Below are 17,984 nucleotides of genomic sequence, written 5' to 3' on the forward strand. Positions count from 1 at the left end.
ACAGTGCTGGACACCCCATGCCAAACGACTAGCAAGACAGGAACACAACCACACCATTAGCAGAGAGGCTGCCTAAAATCATAACAAGGTCACAGGCACCCCAAAACACACCACCGAATGCAGTCCGGCCCACCAGAAAGACAAGATCCAGACTCATCCACCAGAACACAGGTACCAGTCCCCTCAACCAGGAAGCCTATACAATCCACTGAACCAATCTTAGCCATTGGGGGCAGACACAAAAAACAATGGGAACTATGAACGTGCAGCCTGCGAAAAGGAGACCCCAAACACAGTAAGTTAAGCAAAATGAGAAGACAGAAAAACGCAGCAGGTGAAGGAGCAAAGCAAAAACCCACCAGACCAAACAAATGAAGAGGAAGTAGGAAGTCTACCTGAAAAAGAATTCAGAGTAATGATAGTAAAGGTGATCCAAAATCTTGGAAATAGAATGCAGAAAATACAAGAAACCTTTAACAAGGACCTAGAAGAACTAAAGAGCAAACAAACAACGATGAACAGCACAGTAAATGAAATTAAAAATTCTCTAGAACGAAAAAATAGCAGAAAAATTGAGGCAGAAGAATGGAGAAGTGACCTGGAAGATAAAATAGTGGAAATAACTACCAAAGAGCAGAAAAAAGAATGAAAAGAATTGAGAACAGTCTCAGAGGCTTCTGGGACAACATTAAATGCACCAACATACGAATTATAGGGGGCCCAGAAGAAGAAGAGAAAAAGAAAGGGAGTGAGAAAATATTTGAAGAGTATATAGTTGAAAACTTCCCTATTATGGGAAAGGAAATAGTCAGTCAAGTCCAGAAAGCACAGAGAGTCCCATACAAGATAAATCCAAGGAGAAACATGCCAACGCACAAATTAATCAAACTATCAAAAATTAAATACAAAGAAAAAATATTAAAAGCAGCAAGGGAAAAGCAACAAATAATATGCAAGGGAATATCCATAAGGTTAACAGCTGATCTTTCAGCAGAAACTCTGCAAGCCAGAAGGGACTGGCAGGACATATTTAAACTGATGAAAGGGAAAAACCTACAACCAAGATTACTCTACCCAGGAAGGATCTCATTCAGATTTGACAGATACATTAAAATCTTTACAGAGAAGCAAAAGCTAAGAGAATTCAGCACCACCAAACCAGCTTTACAACAAATGCTAAAGGAACTTCTCTAGGCAGGGAACACAAGAGAAGGAAAAGACCTACAAAAACAAACCCAAAACAAGAAACTGATAATAGGAACATACATATCAATAATTACCTTAAATGTAAATGAATTAAATGCTCCAACCAAGACATAGAATGGCTGAATGGTACAAAAACAAGACCCGTATATATGCTGTCTACAAGAGACCCACTCCAGACCTAGGGACACATACACACTGAAAGTGAGGGGATGGAAAAAGATATTCCATGCAAATGGTAATCAAAGAAAGCTGGAGTAGCAATTCTCATATCAGAAAAATAGACTTTAAAATAAAGACTATTACAAGAGATAAAGAAGGACACTACATAATGATCAAGGGATCAATCCAAGAAGAAGATATAACAATTGTAAATATTTATTCACCCAACACAGGGGCACCTCAATACATAAGGCAACTGCTAACAGCCATAAGAGGGGAAATCAACAGTAACACAATCATAGTAGGGAACTTTAACACCCCACTTTTACCAATGGACAGATCAACCAAAATGAAAATAAATAAGGAACCACAAGCTTTAAATGACACATTAAACAAGAAGGACTTAATTGATATTTATAGGACATGCCATACAAAAACAACAGAATACACTTTCTTCTCAAGTGCTCATGGAACATTCTCCAGGATAGATCATATCTTGGGTCACAAATCAAGCGTTGGTAAATTTAAGAAAATTGAAAGTATATCAGGTATCTTTTCAGACCACAATGCTATGAGACTAGATATCAATTACAGGAAAAGAAAACTGTAAAAAATACAAACGCATGGAGGCTAAACAATAGCTAAAAATAACCAAGACATCACTGAAGAAATCAAGAGGAAATCAAAAAATACCTAGAAACAAATGACAATGAAAACATGATGGCCCAAAACCTATGGAATGCAGCAAAAATGGTTATAAGAGGGAAGTTTATAGCAATAAAATCCTACCTCAAGAAACATCTCAAACAAACAACCTAACCTTACACCTAAAGCAATTAGAGAAAGAAGAACAAAAAACCCCAAAGTTAGCAGAAGGAAAGAAATCATAAAGATCAGATCAGAAATAAATGAAAAAGAAATGAAGGAAACAGTAGTGAAGATCAATAAAACTAAAAGCTGTTTCTTTGAAAGATAAACAAAATTGATAAACCGTTAGCCAGACTCATCCGGAAAAAAGGGAGAATACTCAAATGAACAGAGTTAGAAATGAAAAAGAAGTAACAACTGACACTGTAGAAATACAAAGGATCATGAGAGATTACTACAAGCAACTATATGCCAATAATATGGACACCCTGGAAGAAATGGACAAATTTTTAGAAAAGCGCAACCTTCAGGCACTGAACCAGGAAGAAATAGAAAATATAAACAGACCAATCACAATCATTGAAATTGAAACTGTGATTAAAAATCTTCCAACAAACAAAAGCCCACGACCAGATGGCTTCACAGGCGAATTCTATCAAACATTTAGAGAAGAGCTAACACCTATCTTCTCAAACTTTTCCAAAATACAGCAGAGGGAGGAACACTCCCAAACTCATTCTACGAGGCCACCATCATCCTGATACCAAAACCAGACAAAGATGCCACAAAGAAAGAAAACTACAGTCCAATATCACTGATGAACATAGATGCAAAAATCCTCAACAAAATACTAGCAAACAGAATCCAGCAGCACATTAAAAGGATCATACACCATGATCACGGGGGGTTTATTCCAGGAATACAAGGATTCTTCAATATACGCAAGTCAATCAATGTGATACACTACATTAACAAATTGAAAGAAAAGACCATATGATAATCTCAGTAGATGCAGAAAAAGCTTCAGACAGAATTCAACACCCATTTATGATAAAAATGCTCCAGAAAGTAGGCATAGAGGGAACTTACCTCAACATAATAAAGGCCATATATGACAAACCCACAGCCAACATCATTTTCAATGGTGAAAAACTGAAACCATTTCCACTAAGATCAGGAACAAGACAAGGATGTCCACTCCCACCAATATTATTCAACGTAGTTTTGGAAGGTTTAGCCACAGCAATCAGAGATAAAAAAGAAATAAAAGGAGTCCAAATCAGAAAAGAAGTAAAGCTGTCGCTGTTTGCAGATGACATGATACTATACATAGAGAATCCTAAAGGTGCTACCAGAAAACTACTAGAGCTAATCAATGAATTTGGTAAAGTGACAGGATACAAAATTAATGCACAGAAATCTCTTGCATTCCTATACACTAATGATGAAAGATCTGAAAAAGAAATTAAGGAAACACTCCTATTTACCATTGCAACACAAAGAATACCTAGGCATAAACCTACCTAAGGAGACAAAAGACCTGTATGCAGAAAACTATAAGACACTGATGAAAGAAATTAAAGATGATACAAACAGATGTAGAGATATACCATGTTCTTGGATTGGAAGAATCAACATTGTGAAAATGACTACACTACCCAAAGCAATCTACAGATTCAATGCAATCCCTATCAAACTACCAATGACATTTTTCAAAGACCTAGAACAAAGAATTTCATGATTTGTATGGAAACACAAAACACCCCGAATAGCTAACGTTATCTTGAGAAAAGAAAAACGGAGCTAGAGGAATCACGCTCTCTGATTCAGACTATACTACAAAGCTACAGTAATCAAGAAAGTGTGGTACTGGCACAAAAACAGAAATATAGATCAATGGAACAGTATAGAAAGCCCAGAGATAAACCCACACACATATGGTCACCTTATCTTTGATAAAGGAGGCAAGAATATAGAATGAAGCAAAGACAGCCTCTTCAATAAGTGATGCTGGGAAAACTGGACAGCTACATGTAAAAGAATGAAATTAGAACATTTCCTAACACCAAACACAAAAATAAACTCAAAATGGATTAAATACCTAAATGTAAGGCCAGACACTATAAAACTCTTAGAGGAAAACATAGGCAGAACACTCCATGACATAAATCACAGCAAGATCCTTTTTGACCCACCTCCTAGAGAAATGGAAATAAAAACAAAAATAAACAAATGGGACCTAAGGAAACTTAAAGGCTTTTACACTGCAAAGGAAACCATAAACAAGACGAAAAGACAATCCTCAGAATGGGAGAAATATTTGCAAATGAAGCAACTGACAAAGTATTAATCTCCAAAATTTACAAGCAGCTCATGCAGTTCAATATCAAAAAAACAAACAACCCAATCCAAAAATGGGCAGAAGACTTAAATAGACATTTCTCCAAAGAAGATATACAGATTGCCAACAAATACATGAAAGGATGCCCAACATCACTAATCATTAGAGAAATGCAAATCAAATCTACATTGAGGTATCATCTCACAGTGGTCAGAATGGCCATCATCAAAAATTACAAACAATAGAGTAAGCTGTGACAAAGTGAGAGAGTGGCATGGACATATATACACTACCAAACGTAAAATAGATAGCTAGTGGGAAGCAGCCACATAGCACAGGGAGATCAACTCGGTGCTTTGTGACCACCTAGAGGGGTGGGATAGGGAGGGTGGGAGGGAGGGAGACGCAAGAGGGAAGAGATATGGGAACATATGTATATGTGTAACTGATTCACTTTGTTATAAAGCAGAAACTAACACACCATTGTAAAGCAATTATACTGCAATAAAGATGTAAAAAAAATTACAAACAATAAATGCTGAAAAGGGTGTGGAGAAAAGGGAACCCTCTTGCACTGTTGGTGGGAATGTAAATTGATACAGCCACTATGGAGAACAATATGGAGGTTCCTTTAAAAAGTAAAGTTAGAACTCCCATATGACCCAGCAATCCCACTACTGGGCATATACCCTGAGAAAACCATAATTCAAAAAGAGTCATGTAACACAATGTTCATTGCAGCACTATTTACAATAGCCAGGACATGGAAGCAACCTAAGTGTCCATTGACAGATGAATGGATAAAGAAGATGAGGCACATATATACAATGGAATGTTACTCAGCCATAAAAGGGAACGAAATTGAGTTATAGGTAGTGAGGTTGATGGACCTAGAGACTGTCATACAGAGTGAAGAAAGTCAGAAAGAGAAAAACAAATACTGTATGCTAACACACATATATGGAATAAAAAAAAATGTTTCTGAGGAACCTAGAGGCAGGACAGGAATAAAGACGCAAACATAGAGAATGGACTTGAGGACACGGGGTGGGGGAAGGGTATGCTGGGACGAAGTGAGAGAGTGGAATGGACATATATACACTACTAAATATAAAATAGATAGCTAGTGGGAAGCAGCTGCATAGCACAGGGAGATCAGCTTGGTGCTTTGTGTCCACCTAGAGAGGTGGGATATGGAGAGTGGGAGGGAGACGCAAGAGGGAGGGGATATGAGGATATATGTATTTATATAGCTGATTCATTTTGTTATACCGCAGAAACTAACACAATAATGTAAATCAATTATACTCCAATAAAGATGTTAAAAAAATAAAAGATTTGTGTAGAGGGAAGAAAAAATCTGTTCAGTTTTGTCAAATTATTTTTCTGTGTCTATTAACGTGATCATGTGATTCTTCTTCTTTAGCCTGTTGGTATGATGGATTAATTGTTTTTCAAATGTTAAACCAGTCTTGCATACCTGAGGTAAATCCCACTTTGTTGTAGTATATAATTCTTTTTGTACATTGTTGGATTGGAGTTGCTAATGTTTTGTTGAAGAGTTTTCTGCCTATGCACATGAGAGTTATTTGTCCATGGGGTTTCTTTCCTTGTATAGTCTTTGTCTGGTTTTGTTATTAGAATGAGTTAGAATATGTAAAATAATGAGTTCAGAAGAATTCCCTTTACTTCTATCTTCTGTAAGAGATTCTAGAGAACTGGTATGATTTCTTCCATTAAATATTTGGTAGAATTCACCAGTAAGCCCATCTGGAACTGATGCTCTGCTTTGGAATGTAATTAATTATTGATTCAATATATTTAATAGATGTAGACCTATTCAGATTGTCTATTTCATCCTGTATGAGTTTTGGCAGGTTGTGTCTTTCAAGGAGTTGGTCCATTTTATTTAGATTTTCAAATTTGTGGGCATAGAGATGTTCATAGCATTTCTTTATTATCCTTTTAATGTTTATGAGGTTGGTAGTGATGTCCCCTCTTTCATTTCTAATATTAGTAATTTGCATCCTCTTTTTTTCCTTATTTAGCCTGGCTACAGATTTATAGATTTTGCTGACCTTTTCAGAGAACCACATTTTGGTTTCATTGATTTTCTCTATTGATTTCCTGTTTTCAATTTCATTTCTTACTGTTCTAATATCATTATTTCTTTTCTTCTGCTAACTTTGGATTTAATATGCTCTTCTTTTTCTAGTTTGATGAAGTGGAAGTTTCAATTACTGACTTTAGTCCTTTATTCTTTTCTAATACATGCATTCAATGCTATAAATTTCTTTCTAAGCACTACTATTGCTATATCCCACACATTTTGATAAGTAGTGTTTTCATTTTGTTCAAAATATTCAAAAATTTCTCTTGAGATTTCTTCTTTAATCTGTCTTATTTAAAAGTGTGTTGTCTAATCTCCACATATATTGAAGTTTTCCATTTTTTTCTGTTGATTTCCAGTTTTATTCCATTGTGGTCTAAGAGCAGACATTGTATGACTTGTATTCTTTTAAATTTGTTAAGGTGTGTTTTATGGCCCAAAAGGTGGTCTATGTTGGTGAATGTTCCATGTGAGCTTGAGAAGAATGTGTGTTCTGCTGTCGTTGGATGAAGTAATCTATAGATGTACATTTATACAGTTGATTGGTGGTGGAATTGAGGTCAATGATGTCCTTACTGATTTTCTGCCTGTTGGATTCGTCTGTTTCTGATAGAAGGGTGTTGAAGTCTCCAATTATGAGAGGATTTATCTCTTCCTCCTTGTAGTTCAAACAGCTTTGCCACACATATTTGAAGCTCTGTTGTTAGGCACATACATGTTAAGGCTTGTTATGTCTTCTTGGAGAATTGACCCCTTTGTCATTATGTAACATCCTTCTTTATCCTGATAACTTTCCTTGCTTTGATGTCGGTAGATCCAATTTTCTGACCTTTATTATTTTCCTTCTCTATAAAGAACTTCTTTTAACATTTCTTACAAGTCAGAACTACTGGCAACAAATTCCCTCCATTTTTGTTTGCCTGAAAAAGTCCTTATGTCTCCTTCACTTTTGAAGGGTAATTTCACAGGGTACAGAAAATTATAGGTTGGTGTTTTTTTTCCTCAACACTTTAAATATTTTACTCCACTCTCAATTCTTACTTGCAGTTCATTTTTTAAAGTTAAATAAATGTGGAGACATTTTGAAGACATATATCATGACCTCACCTGTTCTTCAGCGACACTACTGACTTTATGCTGAATAAGATCATAGTTTTTAAGTACTAGAAAATATTTCCTCAATTTTTTATGCATTTCACAGTGACCTGATATTTAATTTCCACCACAGAGATACAATAGATGTAAATGTTCTCAAGAGCATAGAGAATAGTAAAATGTAAAATAATTAAGAAGTAATGAGTTTTTATTCCCTTAGTTTTTGATATAATTTATTTAATTGTAAGTTTATGTAATTCAATTTTTAATAATGTAATGTGTATCAATAACCAGCTCATAAGGTTTCTGAAAATTTAACAATTGGCTCTCATGAGTTGGTAGGTGCTGGCTCCAGCACACCACCGGGTAGTGCTGTGGGGAGGATAGTTGGGTGTCAGGTGTTTGAGTGTGTGTGGGGGGGTGATGAGAATAAAGAACACTTTCGCATATATCACCGGTTCTTATTACCCTTGTCCTCTTAGGGAGGCCCATTGGAAAGTGCCTTTGACCTGTTAAAATGGACCTTCAGTTTCCTTGTGAGCCAATAATAGCACCTTTCCCATGTTTCATATTTATAGCTTAACTTATGGAAAAGCACAAGATCTTTCTTCTGTCAACTCTAGTCCCTTCTCCTCAACAAAAAATTAGTTACAAATTCTAAAATAAGGCAGCCCCTCCAAACACAGCACAGGGCTCACTAAATTCTACCACAATGTACCCAGCAGGGAAATTGGGTTTCTGCCAGCTGACCCACCCTTGCCCACCCCCATCTCTCTGTGACTTTGGCACCAGGACCTGACTGCACGGAGAGGTGTTCTCTGAAATTATAGAACAAATCAGAAGTAAAATGTCCATCAGCTCATTAAAGGTCAGTCATCCAAGTTCAGCTTTGAACTAACACATCCAAATTTGGGGTGGCCTGACATGACTACATCTTTTTCTTTGTATAATGAGAGTTACCAGACAGAACCACCCAGAGAGTCTTAACATCCCTTTCCAGAAGACAGCTAAGAAAGGGAGTGGGGAGCACATTTCTGCCCAAGGCTGGGGCTTGACCACAGCCTTGGGTGATTACCCAGCTCCCTTCTCGGCTCTTGCAGTCTAAGCACCTGATTTTGACTTCTTGGGAACAGCAGAGTGACTTAAAGCCTGAAAGGAGATGAGCAATCCTCGAGGCACAGGCAGAAAAAGTCCCAGTGAGACAGGAAGCCTACTGGTTCCTGATGCATAAACTAGACAGTAGAGGCAGCACTTGCCTGACAAAGAGCTCACTCTGCCGTGGCGTCTGCAAGCAGCTGGCGGGCTCCTCACCGGGCTCCCTTCCCTCTCCTCACTGGCTGATGGATCCCAAGGGGCTCCTCTCCTTGAACGTCCTGCTGTTTTTCTCCCTAGCTTTTGAGCTGAGCTGCAGAACAGGTGAGTGCTCATCTGTCTGAGGGCTTGGGTCCCATGATTACCTGCCAGGAATCAGCTGTAGCCCATGGATGGAGAGAAGAGGCAGGGGTGGCAGGTTGTTTTTCGGCTGCCTCTTCCTCAGAGACTGACTCTGAGTTCTTCCTGCCTCTTTTAAAGAGGAAGGAACATTGTGAGTTACTGGGGTCCTGGCTTCTGAGGCTAAGCCCCACCAGTCCTAGTTTCCAAGGAAACCAGGAGCTCTAAGCCAAAGGCACTGGTCACATTCTAGACCAGCCTCTCTGGGTGAGAGGCTCCAGTCAAAGTCCTGGCTGAGTGGTTGGTTTTGCATGAGTATCTTTCTGGCAAAGACCCAGGCTAAGGGAATGAGCTGTAGGGATGGAGCTCTGGGAGAATATTACTCCTACAACCCTGTCCTGGATGGGGATCCTCACACACGCAAGCAGACAAACGAAAAACATGATCCACCTACATGAAAAGGCTGTAGTGCGAAGAGAGGGTAGAAGTGAAAACCCCAGGCACTGGTTGAGAACAGATAGTGGCCACAGTGTGGTCATACTGGTGGCTACTTTCCTGGAAGAGAAGGCTCCAAGGCAGCAAGAGGGGGAGAGGCCAGGATTTTTGGAGCCCAGGGCTGGTTACAGTAAGTGAGAAATGCAAATCGGAAATGCTCAGGGTCAGGGCAGCTCCAGTGTAAGGCCAGACACAAGACAAAGTGTTTGAAGCTGGGCTCTACTCCTGTCTTTCTGGTTTGCTGGTATTCTCTGTTTAGTAATAGCTGAGCTATGAGAAAAGGTGTTTGAGAAAGAAAAAGCCAAGCAAGGGGCAGACTTTGGGCTCACTGTGGAGTGGGTGAGAATCTCCTTTCTGCTTAAATGCCTTGGGACTGTGGGAAGCAGTCTGGAGTGGAAGCGGCATTAAGGAAGGGGGGACGTCCTGAGGCTCCGGATGTTCTGTTCTTGGGGTTTTCAAGACCACAAATCCATTATGGACTTTTCCAGGAGAAGCCCAGAGATATGCTAGGATTGTCAGAGGGGCTGCACTTGGGATCTGTCTTTTGCCAGATTCCCAGATGAATAGGCCTTCCTTGGCCCCACTTTTCCTCAGAATCAGGCAGACCCATGGCTCTTGCTACCCAAGGTCTCAGAGAGCAATAATTGAACTGAGGGCTCAGAAAGCCAAACGAAACCACTTTAAGCCATCACAGGGAGAGTCAAACTTTCCTGGGTGCACCCCATTTGTGACTCCACCATTTTTGGAATTCTTCTTAGTGACTATCAGGTGTGATGGGTTTGAACAGTGAGCTGGACTTTTCTGTCTCTGTGCTGGCTTGCCTCCTGGCCAGTCTGGCCCTGGCATTTCAGATTCTGCTGACAGCTGCTGCGCGGAAAGCTTTGGAGGTCACTGGTCAGTGAGAAACAGCCCAGCCCCACAGGCATGGCTACCCAATCGGTAGTGTCTCCCTTCCTTCCTTTGTCTGCTTTGAAATATGTACAAAAATTTTAGTGTTTTTATTTTAAAATATGCACCCTTTTGTGAAACCCCAATAAAACCCAGAAGGAAATGCTTTGCAAATGGGACAGGTCATTCATGACAGATTCACCCAACCAAGAAGCCCCATTCTTGTAAAATCAGTACCTACTCCCTTTCCCATCTCTACTCAGCTCGACTTCCAATTCCCAGTCAAAACTGTAAAAATCAAGAAGTCCACATGTCCCTCCCCCAAGTAAAGTGAATTTTCCATTTCCCCCAATGATACATCTTTTAATAGACTTCATTTTTTTAGAGCTGTTTTGGGTTCACAGCAAAAGTAAGCAGAAGGTACAGAGATTTCCAACTACCTCCACACATGAACAGCCCCCCCGCCATTAACAACATCCCCCACCAGAGTGGTGCATCTCTTACAACTGATGAATCTACCCCAGTGGGAGTTTTTATTCCTTCATTCAGGTCCTCCTCACATCCTTCACACACATGAGGGGAGAGGTGAGGGACAAGTGGGGGCATCCTAGACTTGGCCCAACCTTGTTGTTCACTGGCCCATTGTACCCCAAGATGCAGATCTAGGCACTTCCATCACTCAAAAGCTTTAATACTGTGATATAATGCCACTACCTTCACTGTCTCCAGTGTTGGACTGGAAATCAGAACCTCAATGCTATTTGGTTTTATCCATAGATTGCCTTTGAACAATCCCATTCAGCAACGATCTACTAAGGACACACGATGTGGCTAGCACTATGTGAGGTGTGGGGGAAGTAAAATGAACAACCACAGCCTCTGCCTAGCACTTGACACAGTATCTGTGAGAGCCCTTCCATGAATGTTTGTTGAATGAATAATAATAGTATGTACAGCATCCTTGCTGTATACCAAACACCGTGGTAAGTGCTTTGTGTGTATTATTCATTTAATTATCATACCAACCCTATGAGATATGTGTAGTTATTGTTACATTATGATTTTATAAAACAGGAAAAAGAGGCACAGAGCAGTTAGCAATTTCTCTTTAATCACCCAGCCTGACTCCAGAGGCCTGAATGAATGAAACTAGATAAGCTTATGTTTAGGGAGGAGGAGAATCCTAAAATTTGTTTCCAGGTCCCATGGTAAAAATTAGAATATGCTGTCTATAATTGAAGGATATGAGTTGATTTTAATTGAACTGAAATGAAGTATAGGAATTTTCAAAAGGTGAGAGAAGTTGACAAAATCAAAGAAGGAAGTACAAGGCATATGGAGGTATTTGATCTGGAATTTGAAAAGTGGATAGAAACATCTTTCATCATGTAGCTTTCATTTAATTTTTTGTTAACTAGTTTGTTTATTGGAAGAGTATCACACGTATGTCTATAAAACTTCAACAGTGTAAAAGGGTACAGAATGGAGACAAATCTCCCTTCTATACCCCTCCCTACTGTTACCAGTTTCTTGCATGTCCTTTTAAATGTATACATCAGGTAGGTGGGATTCTTATATAACTTGAAAAGAGTACTCTAGTTGAAGGCACAGATGCAGAGGTAAAGTGCTGTGAGTTTTCAGGGGGAACTGTAAGTGGCCTGCTGCACCTGAAACAGAGGTTTCATAGCTAAGGCACTTCTAGCTCCTCACCTGGCAAATAGGGATAAGGGTCCCCTTCATCTCCCTACATAAACAACTCTTATGGATGTTATAAAGATAAAGGAGAGTACATTCAGATTTTGGAGAGAGAAGAAATTAGACTCTGTTTTGTCATTTGTTCATTCATTCATTCATCTCATTCAGTTTTTTCATTCTCTCGGGCAAAAAGGATTTATTGAGTTCCTACCATGTCCCAGGTGGGTACTAAGATTACAGCAGTGAACAAAACAGACACAGTCCCTACTCTTGGAAACTTATAACTGAATAAGGATGACAAGCATTGAACGAGAGTTAAAAATGTGTTGAGTGATATGAAAGGAGAGATGCAAAGTGAACTGGAAGCATATGGCAGAGAAACCGAATCTAAGCCAAGGGTCAAGGGCAGAGGCCTGAAGGACAGAAGGAGTTAACCCGGCAAATAAAGAGCAGTGACAGGCTTTCAGGCTGGGGAACAGTGAGTGCAAGTATTCTAAGATAGAAAGACCCAGCAGCGTCAAGGAATGGGACTAGGAGGACAGCTGGTAGGACTTCTGTTTAAAAATGAGACTTATTAAAGACACATTATCTTTTCTTTGTAAGCCTAGATTTCGCATAAGAACTGTGAAGGCTCTGAGTCCTACCTGAAAGAAATGTTGTAGCAAGATGCCCAGTAACAGGGCTGGGCCAAAAAATTGTTATCATTAGGTAGAATCCCATTTTGTGAAAAGTTTGGCTAAATGCTACTGATTTCAGGAAAATATCCACGGGCCCATGTGAATCACTCTACTTTCTAAGTTGAATTTTCCTGGAAGGAAAGTGAGTTGGTGTTAACAGCTACAAATGTTTCCTCCAGACTCTCTTAGTAACCAGGGGCTGACTGAATCACAGACCTGCTGGAAAACACTCATCAAGCAGTAGGATGTTTCAGGAGCTGGGACTCTACTTGAAGTGTTTTATGAACCACTTTAAAGTCCCCACTTATTTTTCCACTCTTGCTTAGGTGGCAATGAGTTCACGTACCCCCTGCAGACCTGGCCACTCACATGCTTAGTTGTTACATCATCATTCTTTATGTGGGTTGTAGCGTGTGAGGGTCTCTTCCTGATGAAGTTTTGATTCCACTCCCCATGACTGAGTCTGCCTGAACCACTCAGCCTTTTCTTCTCATCTGCCCTCTCTTTCTTTCCCTCTTTACCCTCTTCTTTTCTTTTTTCAAAACTTTTTTTTTGATTTTGTTTTTTGACTACTCTCTGCCCCATCCTCTATTTCCTCTTCCCCCTGACTCCCTTCCAATTCCAAGTTCTGAAAACAGCCATGGTGTAAAGAGTTTGTTGGGTTACATGGGCAGAAGGGGCACACAGGAGACATGGCAGGGTGGAGACTTATGGTCTATGAATGGGTATAATTTCCATTTCTTCTTTCTCTATATTAAAATTGATCCAAAAAAATCAACAGTATGATGGCAATTCTCAACCTTGATTTGAAGCCCAGACTCCTTTGAGAGATGACATTTATGGCTATGCTCCCAGAAAAATGTACATATGCTTATTTATACCGCTTTTGTACACAATTTCAGGGGGCCTATGTACCACATGATGTTTCTCCTTGCATGGATGGTTCTAGTTTTCTGTCATCCCTTTATTGGTAGAAGTTTAAGTTCAGGATTCAAGAGGTTACTCTCTTGGGTACTGTACCTACCACATTATCTGGACAGTCAGGCATCCATAAGTGTGGCTGGAAGGAATTCCAACATGCCCTGCAGTTTATCTTTATAAAAACAGCAACACCAGCACCATGAACAGCAGTCCTTATTGAATCAATTGAGCAGTTGATGTATTGGCAATATGTAAAAGAGCAAATGCCTAATTGTCTTTCTCACTATTCCTTAATAATTATAAGTGTCAGGAATTCTCTGGCAGTCCAGTGGTTAGAACTTGGGGCTTTCATTACCGGGGCCCAGGGTTCAATCCCTGTTTGGGGAACTAAGATCCTGCAAGCTACATGGCATAGCAAAAGAAAAAAAATACTATGTGTCCACCACTCAAATCCTGATTTTTCTTTTTTCCCAACCTCTGAATCTCTAGTCTGATATCAGCTGGGCCCTTTACAGGATCTCAGAGCATGTTGGTATCAAGAACATCTGAATCAGTTTGCCCAAATTTCCAACATCCACCTTAACCACGAGTTATTGTGTCTTTTCTAGATGGCTGCACTACTTAGGCAGACAGTTTTATTGTACTCTTCTGACTTTCTTATCAACTAGAACAATTTGTGCTCTCTCTGACTCACGGGCTCCTTCTTTTACAAACATTAGCTTATGGTTAAGTTCAATTATTAAGTTCAGTCACATATTGGGCAGAGCTAAATAAGAGAGGTTTTAGTCAGGTAACATGGCTTTCAGCATTCATAAATTGAACAGATATTTATTTAAAGCCTACTATGTGCCAACCACAATTGTGAGTCCTAGGGACAAAACAGTGAACAAGATCAAATTCTTCCTCTTGAGAAGTTGGCATTCTAGTGTTTAACACTAGAATAAAATAAATAAAATAAAATAAAATAAAATGAATAATATATACAGTATAACATCAGACAGTGATAAGCACAACAAGAAGGGATAGGATAGGATAGGTAGGATAGTCAGAGCAGGTCTCTCAGAGAAGATGATTTTTTGAGCAGAAATCTAAAATAAAATGAGGGAATGAGCTCTTTAGATATGTACGGGAAGAGATTGCCAGAAAGAGAGAGAGAGAACAGCAAATGCAAAAGCTCTGAGATGAGAATGTTCTGGATGAGTTACAGACCAGCCGGAGCCAGTGTGGCCATAGTGCAGTGAGGACAGGAGAAGGAGTTGGAGAGGTACCAGGGATTGGGTTATTCAGTCTTTGAAGCAATAACAGGGACTATGGATTTTATTCTATGGGTGCTTAGAAAGCCCTGGAAGATTAAAAGCAGGAGAGAGACAAAATCTGATATAGTTTTAAAAGGTTACACTGTCCATTGCATGGACACAGGAAGATTAGTTGGAAGACAATGGCAGGGCCAGGCTGGTGATGATGGTGGTTGAAAGTCCTGAGATGCCAGATATATTTTTAGGGCAGAGTCAACAGGATTGCTGATAGATTGAATGTGGAGTATCAGAGGAAGAAAGGAGTCAAAGATGATTCCAGTGTTTTGGCCTAGGAATTGTAATGTTGTTTGCAGAAGGGGCTATAGAATCAAGAGTTCATTTGCTAAGTTTGAGAAGCCCTTTAGACCTCCAAATACCAATACCAATCAGTGTAGGCAATTTGGAGTACTGTGAAGGGTTTGGGTAAGAGATATATCTCTGTAAGCATTCCAGAAACATGTCAAACTATGCAACTAGATAAGTGTGGCTGAGAAAGAGAAGAGGTCTGAGTACTGAGTCCTGGGATGCTCCAGTCTTTAAGAGCAGAAAGTTTCAGGCAAGGAGACTGAGAAAGGGCAGCCAGTGAAATAGGAAGAAAACCAGGAGAGTGTGTTGTTCCCCAGGCCAAATGAAGGCAGTGTTTCAAAGGGGGAATGTGAACAATGCCAAGTGAAAGCAAGATGAGAAAGCAAGGATGAAGATGGAGAAGTGACTTAGTATCATGGAATATACGGTGACCTTGACAAGAGTGGTTCCAATGAGTAGTAAGGAGAAGGCCTGTCTGGAGTGGGTACAAGGAAAAATAAGTCAGGAAATGGGGACAGAAGGTATAAACACACATTAAGGGACTTTGGAATAAAAGAAAACAGAGAAATGGGGAGGTGGCTGGGGATGGACCTGGCACCAGGGGAGGGGTTTTTAAGATGAGGGAAATTACATGTTGGTATGTTGTGTGTTAGTAAAAATAACCCACAACATACCATAACAATAACAAAGTTGATGATGCAAGGGGTGGGGGAAGTTGCAGAAGCAAAGCCTTGAAGTGAGTGAGTGCTCCATGAAGGAAGAGGTTAGCCTTATCTGGGAGCAGAGACCATCCATCCAAGTAGGTAGGTTGACTTGGTGGTAGAAACAAATGGAAGTCCTCTTTTGTTTCTTCTCCTTTTTCAGTGAAATGAGAAGCAGGGTCATCAACTGAGGTTGTGGGTTTTTTTTTTTTTTTTGGTTGTTGTTGCCTCAGCTTTTTTGAAAAAGAGAAGTAAAATAATTTTTCACCCTTGACATTGTTAAATATCTTAGCTTTTTGGGGAGTTAGGATTCCACAGTTTGAATATGAGGCTCATCTCCTCCTGGACTCCACATCCCTCAGACTTTTCTCTTTCCTCCTTATCTGAAATGATGCTTCTTAACCTTGGTCTCTTGGGCTCACAAGCTCAGAATTAGTTTCAGTTACTCTCCATTCTTCATGCTATATCTCCAATGGTGGTGGGAAGTCTGGCTGAGGAATTCATCCAGTTACTAGTTATATGACTTTAGGCAAGTCATCTAACTTCTCTATGCCTTAGGTGCCTTAACTATAAATCTGAGTTGATAGAATTCCCTCCTGGATCAAAGAAACCCAGAGTCCTAATTAGTCTATACAGCTCTATCATAAGGGATTTTAAGATTTCCACTGCATTTTTGAAAACTGAGAATATAGTGGGATCCTCATGACAGTCCTTATAAACTACTAAGGACCTGGCAACCCCAGGGATTGGCCAAGAGGAAGAGGGAGAGCATCCAGTCTATTATTCCTGATCCACAGACAAGATGTGAGTCTCAAAGGCTTCCATAATAAGGGACTTCGTTCTCCTTCCTCCTGCAGGTGAGGGCTCGACGAATTGCCCAGTGATGATCCTTGGGCGGCTGGGAAGCAGTGTGCTGCTGCCCCTGACATCTGACGGGATAAGTAAGAGCATGAATAAGAGTATTCACATCCTTGTCACAATGGCAGAATCACCCATAGACACCGTCAAGAAGAAAATAGTGTCTCTGGATCTGCGGAAAGGTGACTCTCCACGCCATCTGGAGAATGGCTATGAGTTTCATCCAGAAAACCTGAGCCTGAGGATCCTGAAAAGCAGGAAGGAGGATGAGGGCTGGTACTTTATGAGCCTGGAGGAAAACATTTCAGTCCAGCAATTTTGCCTGCAGCTGAAGCTCTATGGTAATGATGGTGGCTTCCCCAGTCCCCACTGGAGGGATGAGATAGTTCCTTGCCTAAGAATTTAGGCCTCTCTCAGAAGCAAAGGGTATTCAGAGTTGGAAGCAACTTGAAAGACATCTCAGTCCAGGGGTAAACCGTCCTTCAGGAAGAAGTTTTAGAAGTTCACAAATCTTTTTTTCATCCAAATTGCACGTTAGTGATAGCTGATTAGCACAAGTTACCTTTAACCCCATTTTCTTGGGGCTCCAGGCCCTCTTGCCTACAGCCCCTCTGCCTGTTGACAAGAGGGTCTGGAGCCCCAAGAGTCTCAATTTACAAATAAGATTTTATTTGAAAAAAGGTGTTTTTTTAATTTAAAAAGATTTTGAATACCACTGATCAAGCTCAATCTCGCTTTCATAGATGAGGACACTGAAATCTAGAGATAAGTGGTTTGCACGTTCCTACTCACATCTGCGTAGGTGGGTTCACTGCACTAGGAGTCCTGGGAGACGGAGGGCTGACATTCAGCCCACACATCACTCACCAAGCCCCGCATCCTGGCAGAGGATTGCATCTACCTGGTGGAAGAGGCATATTTTTCTCATTTAAACAAATGCTCTGATTATAAAATTGCTTAGTTGCAGAACTTAAACTAGAACGTAGGTCCACCTAAATCTAAGGCCAGTGCATTTGTGAGCCTCTTTAACTGCCAGCCCCTCTTGAACACACCCAGAGTTTGTCTCTTAAGTCCCAAGGCTCCCTTGAATTCCCAGGGATCCTGGCAGCCATGCGGGCTACCCTGCTTCTTCAACAGTGAGTTTCTTATCTCTGAGGA

General features: G+C 40.2%; 1 protein-coding gene across 1 annotated transcript in view; it reads left to right on the forward strand.

Annotated features, from left to right (window-relative positions):
- The first annotated feature begins 8,873 nt into the window (after positions 1–8,873).
- Positions 8,874–17,984, forward strand: part of SLAMF1 (signaling lymphocytic activation molecule family member 1) — a 32,473-nt gene continuing 23,362 nt past the window's right edge. Inside the window, exons 1-2 of the mRNA XM_082832880.1 lie at positions 8,874–8,975; positions 16,826–17,167. Of these exons, the coding sequence (XP_082689006.1) occupies positions 8,900–8,975; positions 16,826–17,167 (418 nt within the window). The 5' untranslated portion in view covers positions 8,874–8,899. The remainder of the gene's footprint in view (positions 8,976–16,825; positions 17,168–17,984) is intronic.

The sequence above is a fragment of the Leucopleurus acutus genome (genome assembly GCF_964270905.1).
Source record: "Leucopleurus acutus genome assembly, chromosome: 2".
In the NCBI taxonomy this organism is placed as follows: Eukaryota; Metazoa; Chordata; class Mammalia; order Artiodactyla; family Delphinidae; genus Leucopleurus; species Leucopleurus acutus.